The following is a 20,253-nucleotide window of genomic DNA, read 5'->3' on the forward strand; positions in this document are numbered from 1 at the left end:
CAACCACTGCACCACCAGGGAAGCCCCCTTGGGAAGGCTTCTTAATCTCTCCCCATCTGAGAAGCAACAACAGTGGTGGTGGTGATGACTATGACAATGACAATGACCAGACCAGCTGCCACGTTGTGAGCTGGCCTATGGAGAGGCCCATGTGCAAAGATGTCAATGATGGCCTCTGGCAAACAGCCAGTGAGAACATGAGGGCTTCAGCCCAATGGCCCATAAGGAAATGAATCCTGACCACAAAAACAACCATGTGACTGAGCTTGGAAGTGGATCTGTCCCCAGTATAGCCTTCAGATGAGACCCCAACCCTGGTCAATAACTTGATTACATCCTTGTGAGAGACCTTGAGACAGAAGACCCAGCTAAGCTATGCTTCCATTTCTGACCCAAACTCTGAAATAATAAATATTTTACGTTTTAAGAAAAGAAAAGAAGATAACATGTAGTTTTCCTGGCATAGAGAAGGTGCCCTAAGATGTGACTCCTCTTCCTGCAGCCCTTTCTGCCCATCACAAGGTCCTTGGGAGGGAGCAGCCCCTTGGCCACCATTCAACAAAACCATTCCCATGGGTCAGCTGCTACTTAAGGCAATTTACACACCGTCCCTTGTTGAACCTCAGAGTGACACTGTGGGGTTAGCATAAATGAAGAGGGCAAAGATGCAGGAGAGAAAGTCTCTACATGGAGTTGAAGAAGCACTGGAAGATGGAGGCAGGGAAAGGTGTACATTTGAGGGAAGTGTCCTTAGCAACAAATCTCCAATGGAGCACAGGAGTGTGTTGTGGGCGTTTGCAGACAGAAGCTGGACCACTGGCCAGAAAAGAGGAGCTTGGCTGCTGCTTCACCCCTGCTGCCTGGCCACCCCGGCCTCTGTCAGCCCCTGACAGAGGAAGCAGAGACTGGGGGAGGGCAGGCAAGGCAGGAAGCAACAAGAATTCCAAGCTCCCAGCCTAGTGACAAATGATTCATCCCTCACTTCTCATGTCATCTCCCATTTGTGCAGTTCTCATCTTTATTTCATGAATATTTTATTCTCAGAGCAACGGCTCCACTTTCCCCATAAATCTAGAGGGTGGCTCTTTATTGCAACTGCGGAGCGGGATGCACTCACCTGCATTGGTTAACTACATAATCGTCTGATTCCTTAGAAAAAATATGACCTCAAATCCACGTGAATATTAAGAGGTTGAATGCACATTACTACTCTTCCCGAAGTAGGTGTCTAAACTCTGACGATGTCGCAGCATAAGCTGTTAAATACGACTTAGGACGCCACCCAAAGACAGGTTTCTGGCTCTTAAGAAATACGGCCAATGCCCCAAAATGAAGCATTCTCAGCTCAAGCAGACACTCTCACCTAATTGCAAATGCTGCGCCATAAAATACAGGCAACCAGTGATACAAAGCGGTTCTGGATTAAATACCATCATTATTTGTCAAAGGTTTTCAATATATGCTTCTAAAATCTGTTGTTTCAACCCCTTTCCTGGCTCCTATTCCCTGTGTGATGAGGTATAAACCCCTTGGTCTGGCATCTAAGTCCTTCAGAGCAAGTCCCTGCTTTGCACTCCAGCTTCCTCTACTCCCATCTCCTTGCTGATGCCCCAGAGCTCCAGGAGGTGTGATGACTTTGTCTGCCCTGTGCTGGTCACCCAGCCCCAAAGCAAGCTCCAATCTCCTCCAGCTCGAGGATTAGTACCAATCCTTCAACACTCAGTTCCAACAAGCCCAAGCCCCAGGAACTCTTCACTAACCAGTATCCCTACCCTCTGTGACCCAACCATGCCCTGGCTGGGCTGGGTGCCCCTGAGCCCTTGATGGAAACTGTGGCTCATTCCAGGGTGGCCCTGATCAACGGATGACGGAGACCACTTGGCTGACCTCTCTGCCATGTCTGCCCTCTCTGTCATGTCTGCCCATGTAGAGCTAAGCCGCCTAAAGCCAGGAACTATGTCCTTACAGGGATACTTACTAAAGAAATGAGGAAAGGAAGGGAGAAATTTCATTTGAAAAGCAGAAACCTATAAAAACAGGAGAAAGATGGAACAGTTCTTCCTTTTACCATGTAACACCCAAAATGGCTGGAGGAAAGGCAGCTACTGTGTTTTATTCAACCCACCTCTACATCAACTCTCATTCCTATCCAGAAGCATGCTGGCATCCCCGGGCAGAAAGTTCCACATTTTCTAAGCAGGAATACTGTAGTTCATTCTCTTGTGCCTGAGATCCTGGGCTTATGTAGAAGCCAGAAAGGAAGCTAGGAGGCTTTCCAGGCAAGAACGGAGCTGTTCCTCTCAGGGAGGTCATCCCTTGGTCTCCTGGTCTTTCTCTCTTTTTGCCTCTGTCTTCTATGCCTCTCCAGTGATCCCCCCGCCGCCACCTCTCTCTCTCACACACACAGCCCCTTTGACAATTCATTCTGGGCTGTCCAGGCTGGATCTGGCGCTAGATACTGAACCAGGGGATGTGAAGAGACAGTGACTAGAAGCAACAAGGATGGACTCACAAGGGACATTCTGGGTCTGAGCCTGTGTCGTCTGGTCTCCACACTGCTCACAGCAGCCCAGAATGATGCCTCCATGACAGTGCAATGCTCACCCAGCTGGAAAAGCTGTCCTCCTCCCCTAATCAAAGGGACATTTGTATAGAGGGACATTTGCTGTAAACTTCATTGAAGATTTTCCAGTAGCAAAAGAAGCTTGGCAATCATGAGAAAGAAAAACGGAGCTGGAGGAATCAGGCTCCCTGACTTCAGACTATACTACAAAGCTACAGTAATGAAGACAGTATGGTACTGGCACAAAAACAGAAATATAGATCAAAGGAACAGGATAGAAGGCCCAGAGATAAACCCAAGCACATATAGTCACCTTATCTTTGATAAAGGAGGCAAGAATATACAGTGTAGAAAAGACACCCTCTTCAATAAGTGGTGCTGGGAAAACTGGACAGCTACATGTAAAAGAATGAAATTAGAACACTCCCTAACACCATACACAAAAATAAACTCAAAATGGATTAAAGACCTAAATGTAAGGCCAGACACCATCAAACTCTTAGAGGAAAACAGGCAGAACACTCTATGACATAAATCACAGCAAGACCCACCTCCTAGAGAAATGGAAATAAAAACAAAAATAAACAATGGGACCTAATGAAACTTCAAAGCTTTTGCACAGCAAAGGAAACCATAAACAAGACAAAAAGACAACCCTCAGAATGGGAGAAAATATTTGCAAATGAAGCAACTGACAAAGGATTAATCTCCAAAACATACAAGCAACTCATGCAGCTCAATATCAAAAAAACAAACAACCCAATCCAAAAATGGGCAGAAGACCTAAATAGACATTTCTCCAAAGAAGATATACAGACTGCCAACAAACACATGAAAGAATGCTCAACATCATTAATCATTAGAGAAATGGAAATCAAAACTACAATGAGATATCATCTCACACCAGTCAGAATGGCCATCATCAAAAAATCTAGAAACAATAAATGCTGGAGAGGGTGTGGAGAAAAGGGAACCCTCTTGCCCTGCTGGTGGGAATGTGAATTGGTACAGCCACTATGGAGAACAGTATGGAGGTTCCTTAAAAAACTACAAATAGAACTACCATACGACCCAGCAATCCCACTACTGGGCATACACCCTGAGAAAACCATAATTCAAGAAGAGTCATGTACCAAAATGTTCATTGCAGCTCTATTTACAATAGCCAGGACATGGAAGCAACCTAAGTGTCCATCGACAGATGAATGGATAAAGAAGATGTGGCACACATATACAATGGAATATTACTCAACCATAAAAAGGAACGAAACTGAGTTATTTGTAGTGAGGTGGATGAACCTAGAGACTGTCATACAGAGTGAAGTAAGTCAGAGAAAAACAAATATCGTATATTGACACACATATGTGGAATCTAAAAAAAAAAAAAAAAAAACAGAAAAGAAAAGTAAATGGTCAGAAGAACCTAGGAGCAAGACGTGAATAAAGACACAGACCAACTAGAGAATGGACTTGAGGATACGGGGAGGGGGAAGGGTAAGCTGTGACAAAGTGAGAGAGTGGCATGGACATATATACACTACCAGACATAAAATAGATAGCTAGTGGGAAGTAGCCGCATAGCACAGGGAGATCAGCTTGGTGCTTTGTGACCACCTAGAGGGGTGGGATAGGGAGGGTGGGAGGGCGGGAGATGCAAGAGGGAAGAGATATGGGGACATATGTATATGTATAACTGATTCACTTTGTTATAAAGCAGAAACTAACACATCATTGTAAAGCAATTATACTCCAATAAAGATGTTAAAAAAAATGAAAAAGAAGCTTGGGACAGGACCATTAACTGTTCCTGTCAGTGGGTTTTCCTCAAATCTCTTCCTTCCTCCTCTCATATGGCCCAGGGGTGACAGGAGACCCCTGAGTCTGTGGGAGACTCTGGCCTTGCATGGCCTTCCATGAAGGTATGCAGATAGCATGAGAGGAAGATGGAGGTCCTCAGAACATTTCAGACATGCTGAGTCAAACAGCAAGCTCTTTCCAGCAAAATCTAAGCGTGATGACAGAGAGCTCACTGCCTGGTATGAATGGAGGGTCTGTCCTCACTCCCAGTCATGTCAGGGGCTCTGTTACAGACTGATGTATGGGGCTGTGGTCAGCCAGCCTTTCTAGGCTGCAGAGATGTTGGCCATGGTGATGCTGCCTCTTTGAATGCTGGTTCTGGTTACTTTAGTGCTTCTTGTTTGAAATTTAGCCCTGTTTGTATCAACATCTTTTTTTTTTTTTTTTGCGGTACACGGGCCTCTCACCGTTGTGGCCTCTCCCGTTGCAGAGCACAGGCTCCGGACGCACAGCCCCAGCGGCCGTGGCCCACGGGCCCAGCCGCTCCGCAGCATGTGGGATCTTCCCGGACCAGGGCACGAACCCGCGTCCCCTGCATCGGCAGGCAGACTCCCAACCACTGCACCACCAGGGAAGCCCTATCAACATAATCTTTAAGTGGAGCTATGACTCAAGAATTAGCTGAGGTATATGTATCAGGTAGTGACAGCCCTACAGTGGAGTGGCTGGACTTGTGCTACAGTGCCTGTGTGCAGGTTTCGACCAGGAGAGCATCATTACCAAATGACGCTCCTCGCCACCCTTCCCTAGAGGCACTGGCTCCAGGAGAACATCATGAAGACTCTACAGACAAGAAAAAAAAAAATCGATCTTGAAGATGAGCAAAACCCAGAAGTGTGGAGGGCAGAATCAGCTTGTAGTTGGTACCCACGGGGAAGGACATGTGCCCAGAACCTAGAGTCAGAACAGAGCCCGAGTGGTCCCTGTGCTGGGTGTGCCTGAAGGGACGTGGGCAAGGCTGGGCCCTGCAAGGAGGAGGAAGAGAGGGAGAATGGATGATGAGGGGCGGGGGCCGGTCCTCCCTCCCAGGCTGGGAAAGCAGGGCCCATGACCCTTGATGAACCAAAGAGAACCAGGAAGGAATGCGGTTTCCTCTCTTACCCTACAGCTGGTCTCTCCAGGTCAGGGTGGAGGCACATGGGCGGGGCAGGGTAGGGAAGGCGCTGTTCATGCTGTACCCGCTCTATAGATAAATACACGACTTTAGTGGCCATTGCTGGTGCCTTGGCACTTGCTCAAGCGTGAAAACATTCCTTACATTTGTTATCTGGCTTTCAAGGCAAAATAAAACAATGATACCATCCCCCCTATAAAACATTGCTGTCTCCAGACAAGTGGCTTGGGTAAATACTAACTGGAAGAAAACCGCCCGCCGAGTGGCCCAGTGGGACTCTCCTGCCTCTAGGCTGCAAAAAGGAGAAGTAGGGCCCAGGGCACGGACCTCTTTGGGGGTCTCCTGGTGGCACCGGTTGCTGTTCCACCATAACTCCAGGGCGGCCACCAGGCAGGCGAGGAGGAGGCCAATGGCCAAGATGCAGAAGACCCCGGCGAAGCTGTGCAGCTTGAGGGACTTGCCATCCGCCTGGGCGCTGGCATGGCTGGTAAGGTCGCAGCGGCCCGTGTGCGGCCACCACTTCTGCTTGAGCACATCCAGGTCCCCAGTGTCCTGAAGCTCCAGGATCCTGCAAGATACAATCCACATGAGCCACAGCCCTGGCCTCACTGACACAGCCATGGGGGCCCTGGCCCCTTCCCCGCCACGTCGGCCCCTCCACAGAATGCTGAACCATCATAGCGGCTCTCTGCCTCAGCTTTTCCCTCCCAATCCATTCTCCACGCTGCAGGCAAAGCACCCTTCTCAAAACACTCCTCAGATTTTGTCACTTTCCTCCTCAAAGCCTTGATGTCCTCTCCCACCCTGTCCCACTGCCCATGGATGAAGTCCAACAGCAAAGTACATATGGACCCTTGACATGGGATCCTGGGGCAAGCTCTGAGGATAAAATCAGAAAATACAGAAATGCATGATGCAATCACTCAGACTGTGGACCCACAGAAAGGCTTTCTTTCAAACGTCAATAACTACATCCTAAGTCTCTCCCACTAGGATTCGTCAAATCATTCATTCATTCACTGATTTGAGGAGCATCTGCATTGTGCCAAGTATGATGTTCAACACTGCTGCAAGTATGGTCCAGAGCAGGGGTCCCCAACCCCTGGGCCATGGACCAGTAGTGGTCTGTGGCCTGTTAGGAACCCGGCCCCACAGCTGGAGGTTAGTGGCGGGTGAGTGAGTGAAGCTTCATATGTAATTACAGCCGCTCCCCATCGCTCGCATTACTGCCTGAGCTCTGCCTCCTGTCAGCATTATGGTGAGTCGTGTAATTATTTCATTATATATTACAATGTAATAATAATAGAAATAAAGTGCACAATAAGTAATGCGCTTGAATCATCCCGAAACCATCCCTGCTGACCCTGGTCCATAGAAAACTTGTCTTCCATGAAACTGGTCCCTGATGCCAAAAAGGCTGGGGAAGTGCTGGTCTAGAGATACTTACCCGGACACTGAAACAATTAGAGCAATCAACGTGGAGTCAGAAGCTGTGATCAATACAACGAAATGGAAGTAGAAGCGCTAAGAAAGGCACCCATTGGGAGGGTGGCCTGGACTGGAGGGTGAGGGGAGACCTCATCAAGGAGGTGAAAGGTAAGCATAAAATAGCTCACAGGGGTTTAGCATACCTGTGTGCCAGGAAATTGCCTAAGTGCTTGACAGTGTTTAACGCTCATGTCAGCTCTTTGGAAAGGCTACTTCCATGGTCCCATTTTTATAGAGAAGGATATTGAGGCACAGAGAGGTGACATATCTTGCCAAGGTCATTTTGTGGTTGGCAAGGACGGCATTCCGCAGGGAAGAGGAAGAGCCTTCCTGAGACTAGAACCATGGTTGGAAGTCTTGTCTAGGGTGAGTGTATGAGAAGCTAAAACGTGGCAAGTGAGGCTGTAGACGGTGGGTGAGGAGGAGGATGTGAGTTGAAGTGAATGAAACAGGCAGAGCCAAGAATGTGGGCTCTGAGAAGGTATGAGGGGAGCCTGGCGTTAATCCTGCTCACAGAGGTGGGGCAACGCCCCCTGCCCCCGTATTCCCCAGGTCGGTGTCTGGATGGCAGTTCTCCTTTGTTGTAGTATTTCATGGACTCTTTCTATAATCCAGGGGTCTGGACAGGGAGCCCGTGGTAGCTGGCAGCCCCCGGGCTTCTCACACCGAAGCTTTTTTATTTGTGGAGGCCGGACACTTTTGGCCTGGTCCATGGTCATCTGTTCAGGTGACAACACCCTCGGTGGCCTCTCTGAGCCCTCTGGGTGTGCACAGTTCAAGACAGTGGTTCTTGATGGTCAGGAGAAGCTCATGGCCAACTGGCCACTTGAGCAGACTCTGCCCTGGACCTGAATTGCAGGCCAGCTGTGACCACAGGCTGAAGCTGAGCTCAGTTAACAATCATGGGCTGTGACTGTGGAGAGGGAGGGAGACAGCCCAGAGGGGGTTCCCTGCCCTGTCAGCAGCTAGGGGCCAGCGTAGTGTGGCATCTCGCCGGCTGGGTACAGCCTGGCTCTGTGCAAAGAATCTGCACCAATCCCAGCTGGGTGTCCTCGGACAAGTGACTCGCCCCTACTAAGCCTGGCTTCCTCATCATTGCAGGATTTACCCATGATTACCGTGAGTGAGCAGATCCTTTGGATCTCCGTGGCTTCCCCTGAGCAAGCACAGTGGCCGGCACAACTTGAGCCATCAAGGGATATTTGTTGCATCGATAATGTACGAATGTATGAACGGAATCATGAAAACTAACCTGAACTAAAGTGGCTGTGGTGAGATAATGTCGGCTAAGTGGCCAGGGCACAGGTCAGCACAAAAGACTTAGAATTCAGCTTGGTCATTGGGATAAAGGCATGATTTACACAGGCATTTGGGGTCGCACTTGGTATGCCACAGGTCTGTTCTGTGGCACATGCCATGATTAATTGGGCAGCTGCAGGGTCCCACTACATCCAAGTGGCTCTGGACGTGTTAGGGAAGCTGCATGTCTGTACGTCCACTGGCTCATGCTGAGTGGCCGTTACGTACGCGTCTACTGGCAGTTCCGAGTAGGCTGGGCCTCCTGGCAGTTACGGGAAGCCCAGGGCTAGGTATGCAGGACCTCAGGGCCTTCAAGAGGACTCGTGGTTGGGCTACTGGCTCACCATGGAGAAGCAGCAGAGTTTTTAATTTATTGCCACAGATTCTGCTCTGATGGACACCAGTCAAACCCAGACTCTGCCGTCACACTAGCCATGTTAGGAAACCTCTCAACTTTAGCTTTCGTATCACTAAAATCGGAGATCATAACAAAAGTGAGAAAGGCTGGGACCTGGGACCCTTTACCAGAGTGCTTGCACTTGTACCTGGACAAATGTCTGCTGCAGCAACAGAACACAAAGAAACTGTGACGGACTGAAGATAACTGCATGCATGTGCAGTCGGGGCCATTATGAAGAGTAAGATACAAAAGGGCCACAAACCAACTGCTGCTTCTAAGTTTCAGGGAGCAAAAGCAGGGTACTGCACACGATCCCTGCACACAGCACCCCCACGGGGGTGGGCAGACCACCTAAGCCAGCCCTCCAGCCAGACCCAGCCATCCGCCCCCACCCTTACCCCATTTAAGGTACAAGCTTGCCCCCCTCCCCACCCCTGGGGAGTGAGCAAGGGACCTTTGTCTTGTTTTTGCTCCCTCCTGCTATAGCACGAGTCCCAGTAAAGCCTTGCCTGAATTCCTTGTCTGGCCTCTTATCAACTTCTGTTGATTCAAGAGTCCAAGGACCCAGGTCGGTAACCAAAGCACCTACCTCACAGAATTATCACAAGCAGATGAAAAGCGGGAGAACACATGGGACCACTCAGCTCAAGAGCTAGCAAGCAAGAAGAGCTCCAGAAAGCTGGTCAGTATAGCACCACCCTCTGGTGCCATACTGACCAGCAGCCCTAGCCATCCAATGTTTACACAAGCTGCCTTTTACTGAGGACACAGTAAGGACTGACCATTTTACATTGTTTTAATCCTCACAATAGCCTGCAAAGTAGCTCTTATGTTTACAGATGGAAGACCTGAGGCTCAGAATCTAGATGGCTTGCCACCAGTTGCAATTAGCAAGTGGCGTAGCTGCTCTTCAGGGCTGGGTCACGCTGACCCGGGAGGCCATGCTCTCTCCAGAACACCAAGCTGCTAAGTGCAGTCAGCCTCCTCTCTGAGAGTCACCTCCAGCCTAGGGGATGGTGAGACTCCAACAGGAGCGGGGCCACAGGGCCGGATTCCCACTCTTGCGCTCATTAACTGCAGGAGGCTTCATTTTGCTGACGCTTCCCTTCTTCCTGCTCCTTGTAATTGTATGCATGTTTATGCCCAATATTATTCCAGGAAGACTGTAAGGCAATTTACAGGAAAACACAGAATACAATAAAAACAAACAAGCCATTCCAAAAGAAAATTTAAATATGTAAGCAACAGAGGGAAGATAAAACAAGTCACGGGCACAAAATGACTCCTGGAACGAGGCTAAACTAATGCACACCATAATAATCTCTACTCCTGCTTATGAGTAAGCCAGAATGATAACAGCCACTTCCTGAAGCCAGTTGTTCTATTTTCCAGACAGATATAATTGCAGGTGCTTTCCTTTAGTCAACAGTCGTGGAGGCTGCCACATAGTAGGTGCTCTATAAATGGCTATTAAGTTGCTAAACATTTGCTGAATGCCTACTCTGCATGCCATGGTCCATAAAAGGGCTATGGCACTCAACCGCAGTCCCCCCCCCCCCCCCCACGTACGTTGTAGCCTAAAGACCCAGTCCTCTGCCAAAACAAGGGAACATATCTGTATTCAAGGAAATGACTTGAGTCCCTGGGACTCAGGGAAGGAAGGCTACAGCAGTTCCAGATAAGACTGGAATCTGCTATTTACATAGGATTCTTTTTCTGTCAATGGCATGGGGCATTGCTTCCTGGACCTGCCCCCTTCCTCCTCTCAGGCATGACCCAGTTAGGGGCAGCCCCCAGTTCTGCATGCATCATATAATGGAGCCTCTTAAAGAACCGTTGGCGGCAGAAAGTTGGAAACCTGAAGCCTTGAGTGTTCCCCCCAAGTAGGTACCCACGTGTCCAGGCAGGGGAGGTGGGGACGCTTCCAGCCCAGGAAAGGCTAAAACATAGACACCAATGACAATACTTCAGGAGGCCAGCACAGCCTACCAAGGACATTCACTTACAGTCCTAGAGCATGTGGCCTTCTGATGAAAGCAAAGGGTAATTAATCACTTCCTGCCAGAATGACACAGAAACTGGACTAGCCACTTTCAATCATGTTTGTTGAAAGATCCAGCCAAGAACCAGGCTCTCTCCTCTCTCCAGTCCGTCAGTGTTCACTTCAGCAGACTTTCAGGGGATCTCGGAGCAGTTGGAGTGCACGGGGACCCTAAGCTTTCCACACTGGGGACCCTGTGCTTCTGTGAGCACTGTGTTGGGGCACATTAGCTGTCTTGGTGGTGCTGATGCTGCTGCGTTGGTCCCACAAGCTCCCTTACCATCTGTTACTAACCTGTGAGAGAGGTGCTCACAGGCTGATGGCCTGGGGAATGCCCTGAGCATCCTGTCTCAGAAAACCAAGTAGGGTAAACCTCAAGAACACCACTGTCTTATATACCCTGGAGAGAAGCCATCCCTTCTTCATGCCTTTAATCCCAGCAATTGATAAATCACTACTCCTCCTTCTCTTGTGTCATCCATCTCTGCTCCAGGGAGCAAAGGGAGGCATGGCATGTATACTTGATTAAATTCTACAGAAAACCCCAAAGCCTCATTGAACTTAATTACTTCTACCCCTTTTCCCAGTTTTGCAAACAAGCCACTGAATGAATGGGCTGCAGGCCCTCCTCCTAGGCCTCTCCCTGATGGGGTTTAGGCTCAGGTGCTCGTGATCAGAAGAGCCCAATCAACATCTGGGAGGTGGGAGGAGGGAGGTGGGAGGTGGGAGGGCTCAGAGGTCCGATAGCAACATGGGCACAGCACTGGGGCTCAGGGGACCTGCCTTCTCCTCCCAAATCTGCCAGTTGCTGGCTGAGCTGCCCTCAGCGCACATTACCCTCTCTGAGCTTCAGGATGTGAAACGAATGATCTTTAACAATTCTCACCCCTCCAGGTGGATGCTCCTCAGTGCTGGAAAACATGTGTTCATCAGGTAACAGGGCGCTGCCCCTAAGCCTCAGCGCCATGCCGGCCTTTTCACCTGGCCGCTTCTGCCACAGTTTGGATTCTGGTGGACCAAGGCAGAGCTCTAGTTCTGCTCCTTCACCCACCAGGATGTCACCCCACAGACATGTGTGAGTGGTGGGCTTAGACATCACTGGGGACACGAGCCCCTGTTAGCAGGCTGGCTGCTGGGAAAAGGCCACTGAGCTCACCCATGCTGTTCACCTCCATCCTCTCTGTGAGGCCAGGTAACCTGGTCAAGGGCTAAGGTAAGTTCCCGTGGGGAAGCGAGAAATGGGGGTGGGATGATGAGAGATTATCTTCGTCAAGGAGGCCGACCAGGTGTCCAGACTGAGCACTTGGAAACTCAGTCATGCCCAGGAGTCCAGAGAAGATCAAGTTCAAAGGATGGACGTGCACCAGAAAATCACCTGGGAAGCTAAAGAGGCCAATGCAAACTAGACACACATATTCATTTCTGGCGGACAGGGTCCACGTGTCTTTGCTTAGGCCAGAACACTCCTGTCTGCACAGTGTTTTCCCCCACTCTCCCCCAACACGCCCCATTGCTAGTATCAATTAACAGGAGCTGATCCGGAACAGATGGGGAGGTGGGCAGTGAGGGCCAGGTCCCTGTCCTGCCCCAGCGGACAGCATCTGCTCCCTCAGCCCCTGTGCAGGTGAATATGGACTCAATCTGCTTCTCTGGCCCCAGTTTTTCACGTCTCCACACTGACTCTTTCCACCCTGCATTTATCTTAAGAAGTTATTATTGGGCCCTTCCCAGATCCAGTTAATCTTTCATTTAATTTTAAATTACTAGGCCCATCTGGCTAACTCCTACTCTACCTTCAGGCCTCAGGTGCCACCTCCTCTGGGAAGTCCTCCCTGGTCTTCTGGGTCTGGTCAGATGCCCTTCTTTGTCCTCCTCCACCCCCAGAATATCCTCTCTGTCTCACTGACTGCCCCGTGCTGACATCGCCTACTCACATCACAGCTCCCACTGAGACTATGCAGCTTCATGGGAAGGTTACACATACTTCCTCTTTTTTACCCCAGGACCTGGCACAGGACTAGTTGGGGACCGGGGTGGAGAGCAGCATGTACTGGTACATAGTCGGCACTGAGGAAAACGTGATGAATAAACAAGTTTGTGTTGGCTCTCATCTCCCGAAGGCTGGTTAAACCCCAACTGGAGCATGGGGGCTGCCAGCGTGTTCTCACTGACCGAGCCTACCTCTGAGAGAAGAGGTCCCTGTAGGGGCTGCCGTGCTGCAGGGCGATCCCATAGCCCTTGCTGCTAACGCTGTTGCCAGTGACAGTCACGGAGCAGTCGTCATCTGTCAGGGCTGCGTACTCCACCACGGCCACATCCCACAGAAAGGCGTAGTTCCCCTTCTTTGCCTGAAACACCAAAATCACCATGAAGTCAGGCAGACCTGGCCTCCCGTATTATTTTCGAGCAGTGAGGCCTCTCAGTGGTGGGATTTGAGGGACCCTTCTAAATGGTCCTCCTGCCCAACGAGCCGGCACAGCACACTCTCCTATTTTCTGGTCTGCAGGTTCCACCCCTGGTTGATGCCACTCACTGTGGTTAGACATAGAAGGATGTGATGATGCCTCTAGGAGGCCCCAGTGCTGCGCATCTCACAGAGAGGTGGGCAAGGTGAGCTGTACGTGGCCCCTGAGCTAGCTTCCTGGTCACAGTGCCATGGACCTGTTTCTCAGAGTAGTGAGCTCACCTTGGAGAGTGCAGAAAGTCTGACCCCAGGGAATTGAGATATTCTGACCGGAGATTTAGGGGGATGCATGATAGTATCCATTTAATATTTCTACTTAAAACTTGACTGAGCCCTGCTTAAGGCGAACATGGGAGACGGCCCTAGGATCAGTGCCCCCGAGTGGCTGCGACTTAATATCTAAGTCATGAACTTGCTATGCCTGGGGAAGAAGCCATTAAGGACAGGGTCCTGACTGTTATGGTGCCAAGCCAGGATTCTGCCACTTCCCTTTCACTGCCCACACAAAAGTGTGAACACACAAACACACACGCACATACATAAGCATACACACATTTATATGCACACAGATATATATGCATACATGTGCATAAACACACGCACATGCATCTACATGGAGGAGGCTTCTGGTGTCAGTGTTTCTATAGCCATGCAATGGTGGCAAATTGTTCCATCCGAATTTGCCTGTGGCCACAGCTGAAGTCCCACTCCATCACACCCATCCATAGCAGACATTCAGTTCTATCCTGAGCCATAATCCTGACTTGGCCTGGAGTTTAGGCACTCACAAGTAATGTGAGCTGCTTTTATTTTTGGAAGAAGATGCAAACTAGACATTGTCACTTGGCCAGCTTAAAATAGAGCATGATGTTCTTAATGCAGCCAAGAGCCTGGTTTTAATTCTCTAGTGAACATACAGACACCTCATGCTTTCTTCTCTCCTACCACAGCTCACACTAGATGCTGGAGGACCCCAGCCTGGGGCAGTGGCAGGGCTGAAACATCACAGGTAACAACAGGCCAAGCTGGCAAGCTACAAGCTTTGTGGCACTGTCAGCAGGGGTGTTATTCCCTTCTCCTGCCTTTATTCAGTTGTCTTTGTGTCCACTGAGAATCTCCGGAGAATGCCATAGCTGCTTAGGTGAAGCTCATCACGATATTGCTTCTTTTGGGACCCTAGGTGCCCGTGGGCCAAGCTGGCTTATTTTCTCATCAGGAGTTTTCCATCCGAAGGCTTTGTGGGTGGAGCATGGCCTCCCCCTGCCAGGAATAGACTGCTCCTAGCCATTCACACAATTTTACCCGACGATCTTGTAAGAAATGACATAGACCATACCACCCATTGATATTCACCTCGGGAACAATCCAAATATTACCTCAGAGCCTCTTTCCTTGCCCAAGTCAATTTCAGGAGTCCCTAAAGGGCTTTGACCCAGGTTGCAAAATTACACTCATCTCTCTCCCTCCACATGGGAGGATAGCAGTTTTGAAATTTTCTCCTGCTGGCAAACACGTTTTCTCATGAAAAGATATAAATTTTCCACCTCTTAGTAACCGAGTTTCTCAGCAAAATGTTGACTTATGACCTAATATTTGGCTTCTGTCCGACTCTGGAGCATTTCATACCCGTGCTTGTAATTCAACATGACAATCAGACATTGTTATTTGCACAATTTCAAAAGGGCATGTCATGTTGAAGAAAGAATTAAGATCAAGTTCGTTCCTACGTTTCAAGTGATGTTCCAAGAAGGAGAAAGAAATAAGCTGGCCTGCCTCAAGTGGAAACCGGCTCTGACAAAAGCCTGGCATGGCCACTTAACGGGGCACTTGGATCCGTCAAGCCACAGGCATCTGTGGCTCCAGCTTGGGCTAAGTGACAGGTGAGCACGGATCCATGAAGGAAGCTGCATTTATAGTCCCGCTGCCTAAGCTGAGAAGGCAGAAAACATATGGAAGGCATGCTGGCGATGTCTCAGGTGCAAATCCCTGCTAACCAGGAAGGCAGTCAGGAAAAGAGGAGAAAATAGAAGTTCTCCTTCTTGAGCTGCTGAATGACCCCAGACACTCAGTCTCCCTATTTGTAAACAGGGACTACATTGACTACCATAGTTCTTATGTCTGCTTCAAGAAGCACATGGCTGGTCCCTAATCTACCTAACGATGCCAGAACAGGGAAGACCTGGAGAGGCTGGCTGATGCGCCACCTCTTACATGTGGGCTAACTCAGAAACTGCAGCTGCAATGGAGCTCTAGCCTTATAAAATACTTCCCATCCCCAACAACCCTTCCTCACTTCCTCAGCATCCCACGGCTTCCTGGGTCCTCTTCTCTTAGCCTCATGCTGAGTAAAATGCACCACCCTGGGCTTCCCAAGTTCATCAGTTTCCAGCACAACTTCCTGGACCTTACAGGTGTCTCCCCAATCTTCCTGGTATGTCGCAGCCCCTGTATGAGACAGAAAGCTTCTTAGGTAGGACCATATTCTCAGGAACACTTCGGATGCCAGTATCAGAAGCCCAAACATGCCATCCACCATGGCTATACCCCCTCTATATAGACCCTCTTCTTGATCCAGGCAGAATGAACGCCCCATAACCTCCCCACAGTTGTAACTCTTCCTTATGGGATCAGAACCGATTTTCCATGCAGCCCCTAATAATTATGTGTCCACCTTCTTATTCTGTGCTGCTTATCCAAAAGTTCTGGCTTCTCCATATGCGGGGGATGCCAGATACATCAAAAATCTGCCTCCAAGAGATCCAAGAATTTCCTCTCCTTCTCTCCCCTCCTGTCATAGGCTCATCTTCTGCCTTTCTTGAGTCTGAGCATCTCTCCCATTCTGCTCTTGGTTCAGCTCCTTCCTCTGTAGCTCAGCCTCTTGCCTCGTCTCTACTTCCATTGAGAAGGCATTTCTACGCCTCTCCCTCTACCCTCCACCCCCTCAACTCTATGCCAGAGATCTCGCACACTTTGGGACATCTGTCATTTCCTATTTATATTAACTACTTCTTTTTGCTGAGGATTGTTTTCCAGTCTCTTGGGAAGACAGACTATTGGCAGGAATCTAGCCTCTTCTCAACTGTGTGCCACTGGCTGCTCCTCACAGAGAAAGAAGGGTGAACCAGACACCTTCCTGCAGGAAACTGGGAACGCTTTGGCTAAATGGCACAACAGAGCTCTAGAGTGGCTACTTTGCCAGTGTTCATACCAACTCATCCTTTCTTATGTCTCCCAGTCCTGTCCTTTCCCTACTTCCCAGGGGGCTGAGGGGAGTTAAGGAGGATGTTATGTGAGATCAGAAGCAATAGGCAGTGAGCTGTTTACAAATAGATTATTGACGTTTATTTCATAAAGTCTAAAAGATGAAAGCGGTACCATAGATTTGTGTTCTGCGTTAAAACAAAACAAGAACAAATACTGGACTTCACCTCTTTAATGAGTTAAATTACCTTGATCTGGCTGGCTCATTTATAATATTAAATGTATTCCTAACTTCTATTCATTGACTTATTATGCATCAATGCCTTGGAATGCGGCTGTTGGAAAGTTAGGCTGGAGACAAGGCTGGTAGATTCAGCCAAGCCTTCCCCAAGCCTTTGGCTCTATGCAGAAGGCTCTATGCAGAAGGTGGGCACAGCGACCCAGGGAGCCCTTCAGAGCTGGCTCTGGAGTCCCGGGACACCAGCCCAAGATACTTCCAGGAGCTATGAAGGCATCTTTAGCTCACCTAAGACAGTGGAGGTTTGACAGTTAACATAGTCTAGGAATATAATTTCCTACTTCCACAGTTTGTTTGTTTTTAATTGGTCATATCCAGTGTTAGTGAGGTTGTGACAAAGTGGGTGTGATCCTTCGTGGCCATAGGCATCACAGAATGACACAACATTTCGGAAAGTAACACAGCATCCATAACATGAACATCTAAAACTGCTCCTACCCTTTGCCCTAGCAAATTAAGAATTTAACCTAAAAAGTAAACCAAACGTATCTGTGTATCTTAATGACATGACAGGCATTTTAAATCTAATGTTGACTATAAAGTAAGCATGGGACAGTTTAAATATTTAATTTAGGGAAATAATTTAATAAATTATGGTTCACTAATACGATATGGTTTTATGCAACTGATAGTAATTATAAAGACTATGCAGAAACATAGAAATGTATATATACATATTATATATATATACACACATAGAAATATATACATATTATATACGTAAATTAGTAGAAAACAATGGGATGGATACACTATTATTACTGTTCTGTATATATGTGAAATGTAATACGCCAAAAGATGAACAGGAATATTACATAATGGACTGGGATTAGTGATGATTCTTAGGACAAGTTGAGTAAAATATTTTCTTTCATCTTGTTACACAATCTATGCTATCACACACTACATAGGTACCAGATCCGATCTCTGTACCAGATTCAGTCTCCGTTGCCTTGTGTGCTCTTGGCTCCTAAAGGCGCTTTTGCCCATCAACAGAGCACAAAGGTCTGTCAGAGCTCTCCGGTTTCCCAGGGCACTGGCTCCCTGACACTATTTAAACACATGGGAAAGTCTCCCTTACATCCCTGGCCTGCATCTAAACATGTGGCTTCATTTCACTCTCTCCTTTTCCTTAAAAAAAAAAAAAAAGAAAGAAAAGGCATTTGGTTCACACATAAAAGAAGAGATGTGAGGACCTTGGGGAAAGGAGGAAAGAACAGCTTTGACATCACATAAAATGTCATAGAAAATGTCCAGTTGGCATCTCAGGATGCCAGGACAGCAGCAGGTAGACAGACCACTCCTAGTTTGTCTCCCAGGAAGCATCTTAGCAAACAGAATCCAAGCCCATCCCTGAAGTCCACTTCCTCCCAAGTCCACCCACATGCTGGTGCACTGCTACAAATGGAAAGGGATTGAGACCACGGGGCTGTCTGACCCCAGTGCTTAGAGCAGCCTCCCTAACGTTTGGGGGAACATGATTAGCCTACTTTGCTAGAGGAAGGCTAGGCACCATAAACAGAGTCACAAGTGAGCTGGGATATTGGATGGCTCATCGCCATTGCTCCACACTGGTAATAAAATGAGATTGCATTGACCTTCATTGCACCACTAACATGGCCCTTCCCAGAACTCACTTGGAGCACAAACTTTCCAAGACAACAGCCTTGGAGGCAAGAACTTCATAATGCTGTTCTACTCCATCCTAACTGATTTTGGAAAGGGACAAGCAACCACTCTATCCCCCCAAACAAGAATGCAGGTACTACAAACATCAAACACAAATACCATCAGAAAAGAAGTGCTAAAGGAAATCAGGTGTCTGCATTGCCAGGTACAGGGTAGGTGTGAAGTACCTGCTGGATGCTGGGTTGTCAGATACATGATTCCTTTTCTATCCATGGTATAATTCTGAGGGGGCTGAACATTAATCCCATTTTACAGATGAAGAAACTGAGACTCAGAAAAATAAAGTGACTTGTCCCAAATAAACCCAGATGGTGAGTAGTGGAGCCAGCTCAACCTGGAGAAAGACAGTCACTGCCATTCCCACGGGTTCTATCACCAACAGCATTCCCCTGGGAAGTGCTCAGAGGGTAAGGGCACCATAGCAGTTTCCCCAGCCCTCCCTTCATGAGTCCAAGCATGGCAGAGGGGAGAGCACAGGTTTCTTTGGCTCCAGTGACTGTCATCCTCCAGCTTTACAGAGGTGGTTCGTGGAACAGCTGAAATGCGGGGAGAGGGAAGACACAGGGGCCTGCGCTGTCTGTGGATGGGGATGTTAGGGTATCAGGGACACCTTGGAAACCTGATGCAGCCTCATGGGCGTTAACCATCCAGTGACACGCTCATTGTCTCTCCTTGCATCCACGCTTCACCCCAACAAAGCAGAGCTCAGCATCCCAAATCTTAGCTCCTACGCTCATGTTCACAAAATCGCCACACATCACCACAGGCATCCTGAATCCTGGCTACAGTGATACATTATCATGCGCTACGCCAAATCAAAAGATGCAACAGTAAGACCCAGACTATCTATGGAGAAAAGGACAATTCTACAGTCTGCTGGCAGGAGTGTGTGCTGGCACGATATTTCTGGAATGGTAATTTGGTGGGGAGAATCAAATGCTTTTAAAATGTGCGTATGTAGCAGTTCTACCCTTAGGAATTCATTCTAAGGAATTATTCCCTTTCAAAGAAGATGTTTGTACAAAGATTCTCAGGGCAATATTGTTTAAACTAGCAAGAATTGGAAACCATCTAAATGCTTGACAATTGAGAATCAGCTAGGTAAATGATGTATTAGATGATGGAATATTATGTTACCGCTACTATGGTGTTTTAAAAGAGCATTCCCTGCTAAGGGAAACAACTGTCCGTGATGAAGAAGAGCCAGCCTGGGTTCTGGACTCCAACCGTACAGATACGAATCCCAACTCCACTGCTTGCTGGCTGTGTAAGTGCTGACAAGATGCTTAACATCTCTGAACCTCAGTTCCCCTGGATGTAAAATGGTCCATACTTCAGAGAGTTCTGATGACGATTAAATCCCTCAGTAAATGTAACATGCTTAGGGTTTTGCCTGGCATGTGGTGAGCACTAAATAAATGACAACCAGTATTATATTGTTTAGTGAAAAAGAACCTGTTACAAGAGAGTATTTACATTGTGATATCTTTTTAAAATTATTATGCAAGAACTTTATGAAGAATCAAAACCAAGTACCAAATACTATCTTTGGGTGATGCCATCATGGGTGACTCCTGCTGGTTTCTTTCAGTCTCCTGTGTCCCCATGTTTTCTGCAACTCAGCAAGCATTTCTTCTGTGACTGCAGCTGCCCAAGAGGGTAGTTTCAGTGATTCAGCCTCCTTCACAGAGCACAGTGTAGTGAAAAGAGCAGGATTCTGAATGAAGACAGACACACTGCCACATTCCAGCTCTCTGGTGAACCTATAGACTTGGGGCTTGAAATGAACCTATATAGACTTGGGGCTTGAGGATGAAATTACAGGACACAATGCACTGT

At 48.2% G+C, this 20,253-nt stretch overlaps 1 protein-coding gene across 1 annotated transcript in view; it reads right to left on the reverse strand.

Annotated features, from left to right (window-relative positions):
* The window catches only part of GRID1 (glutamate ionotropic receptor delta type subunit 1), a gene marked incomplete at both ends in the record, with an annotated part of 666,527 nt that overhangs the window by 13,237 nt on the left and 633,037 nt on the right, over nucleotides 1-20,253 (reverse strand). The window contains 2 exons of the mRNA XM_082673940.1: nucleotides 5,862-6,102; nucleotides 12,944-13,110. Coding sequence (XP_082530066.1) covers nucleotides 5,862-6,102; nucleotides 12,944-13,110 — 408 coding nt within the window. The remainder of the gene's footprint in view (nucleotides 1-5,861; nucleotides 6,103-12,943; nucleotides 13,111-20,253) is intronic.

Source organism: Grampus griseus (genome assembly GCF_964374135.1).
Source record: "Grampus griseus genome assembly, chromosome: 16".
Lineage (NCBI taxonomy): Eukaryota > Metazoa > Chordata > Mammalia > Artiodactyla > Delphinidae > Grampus > Grampus griseus.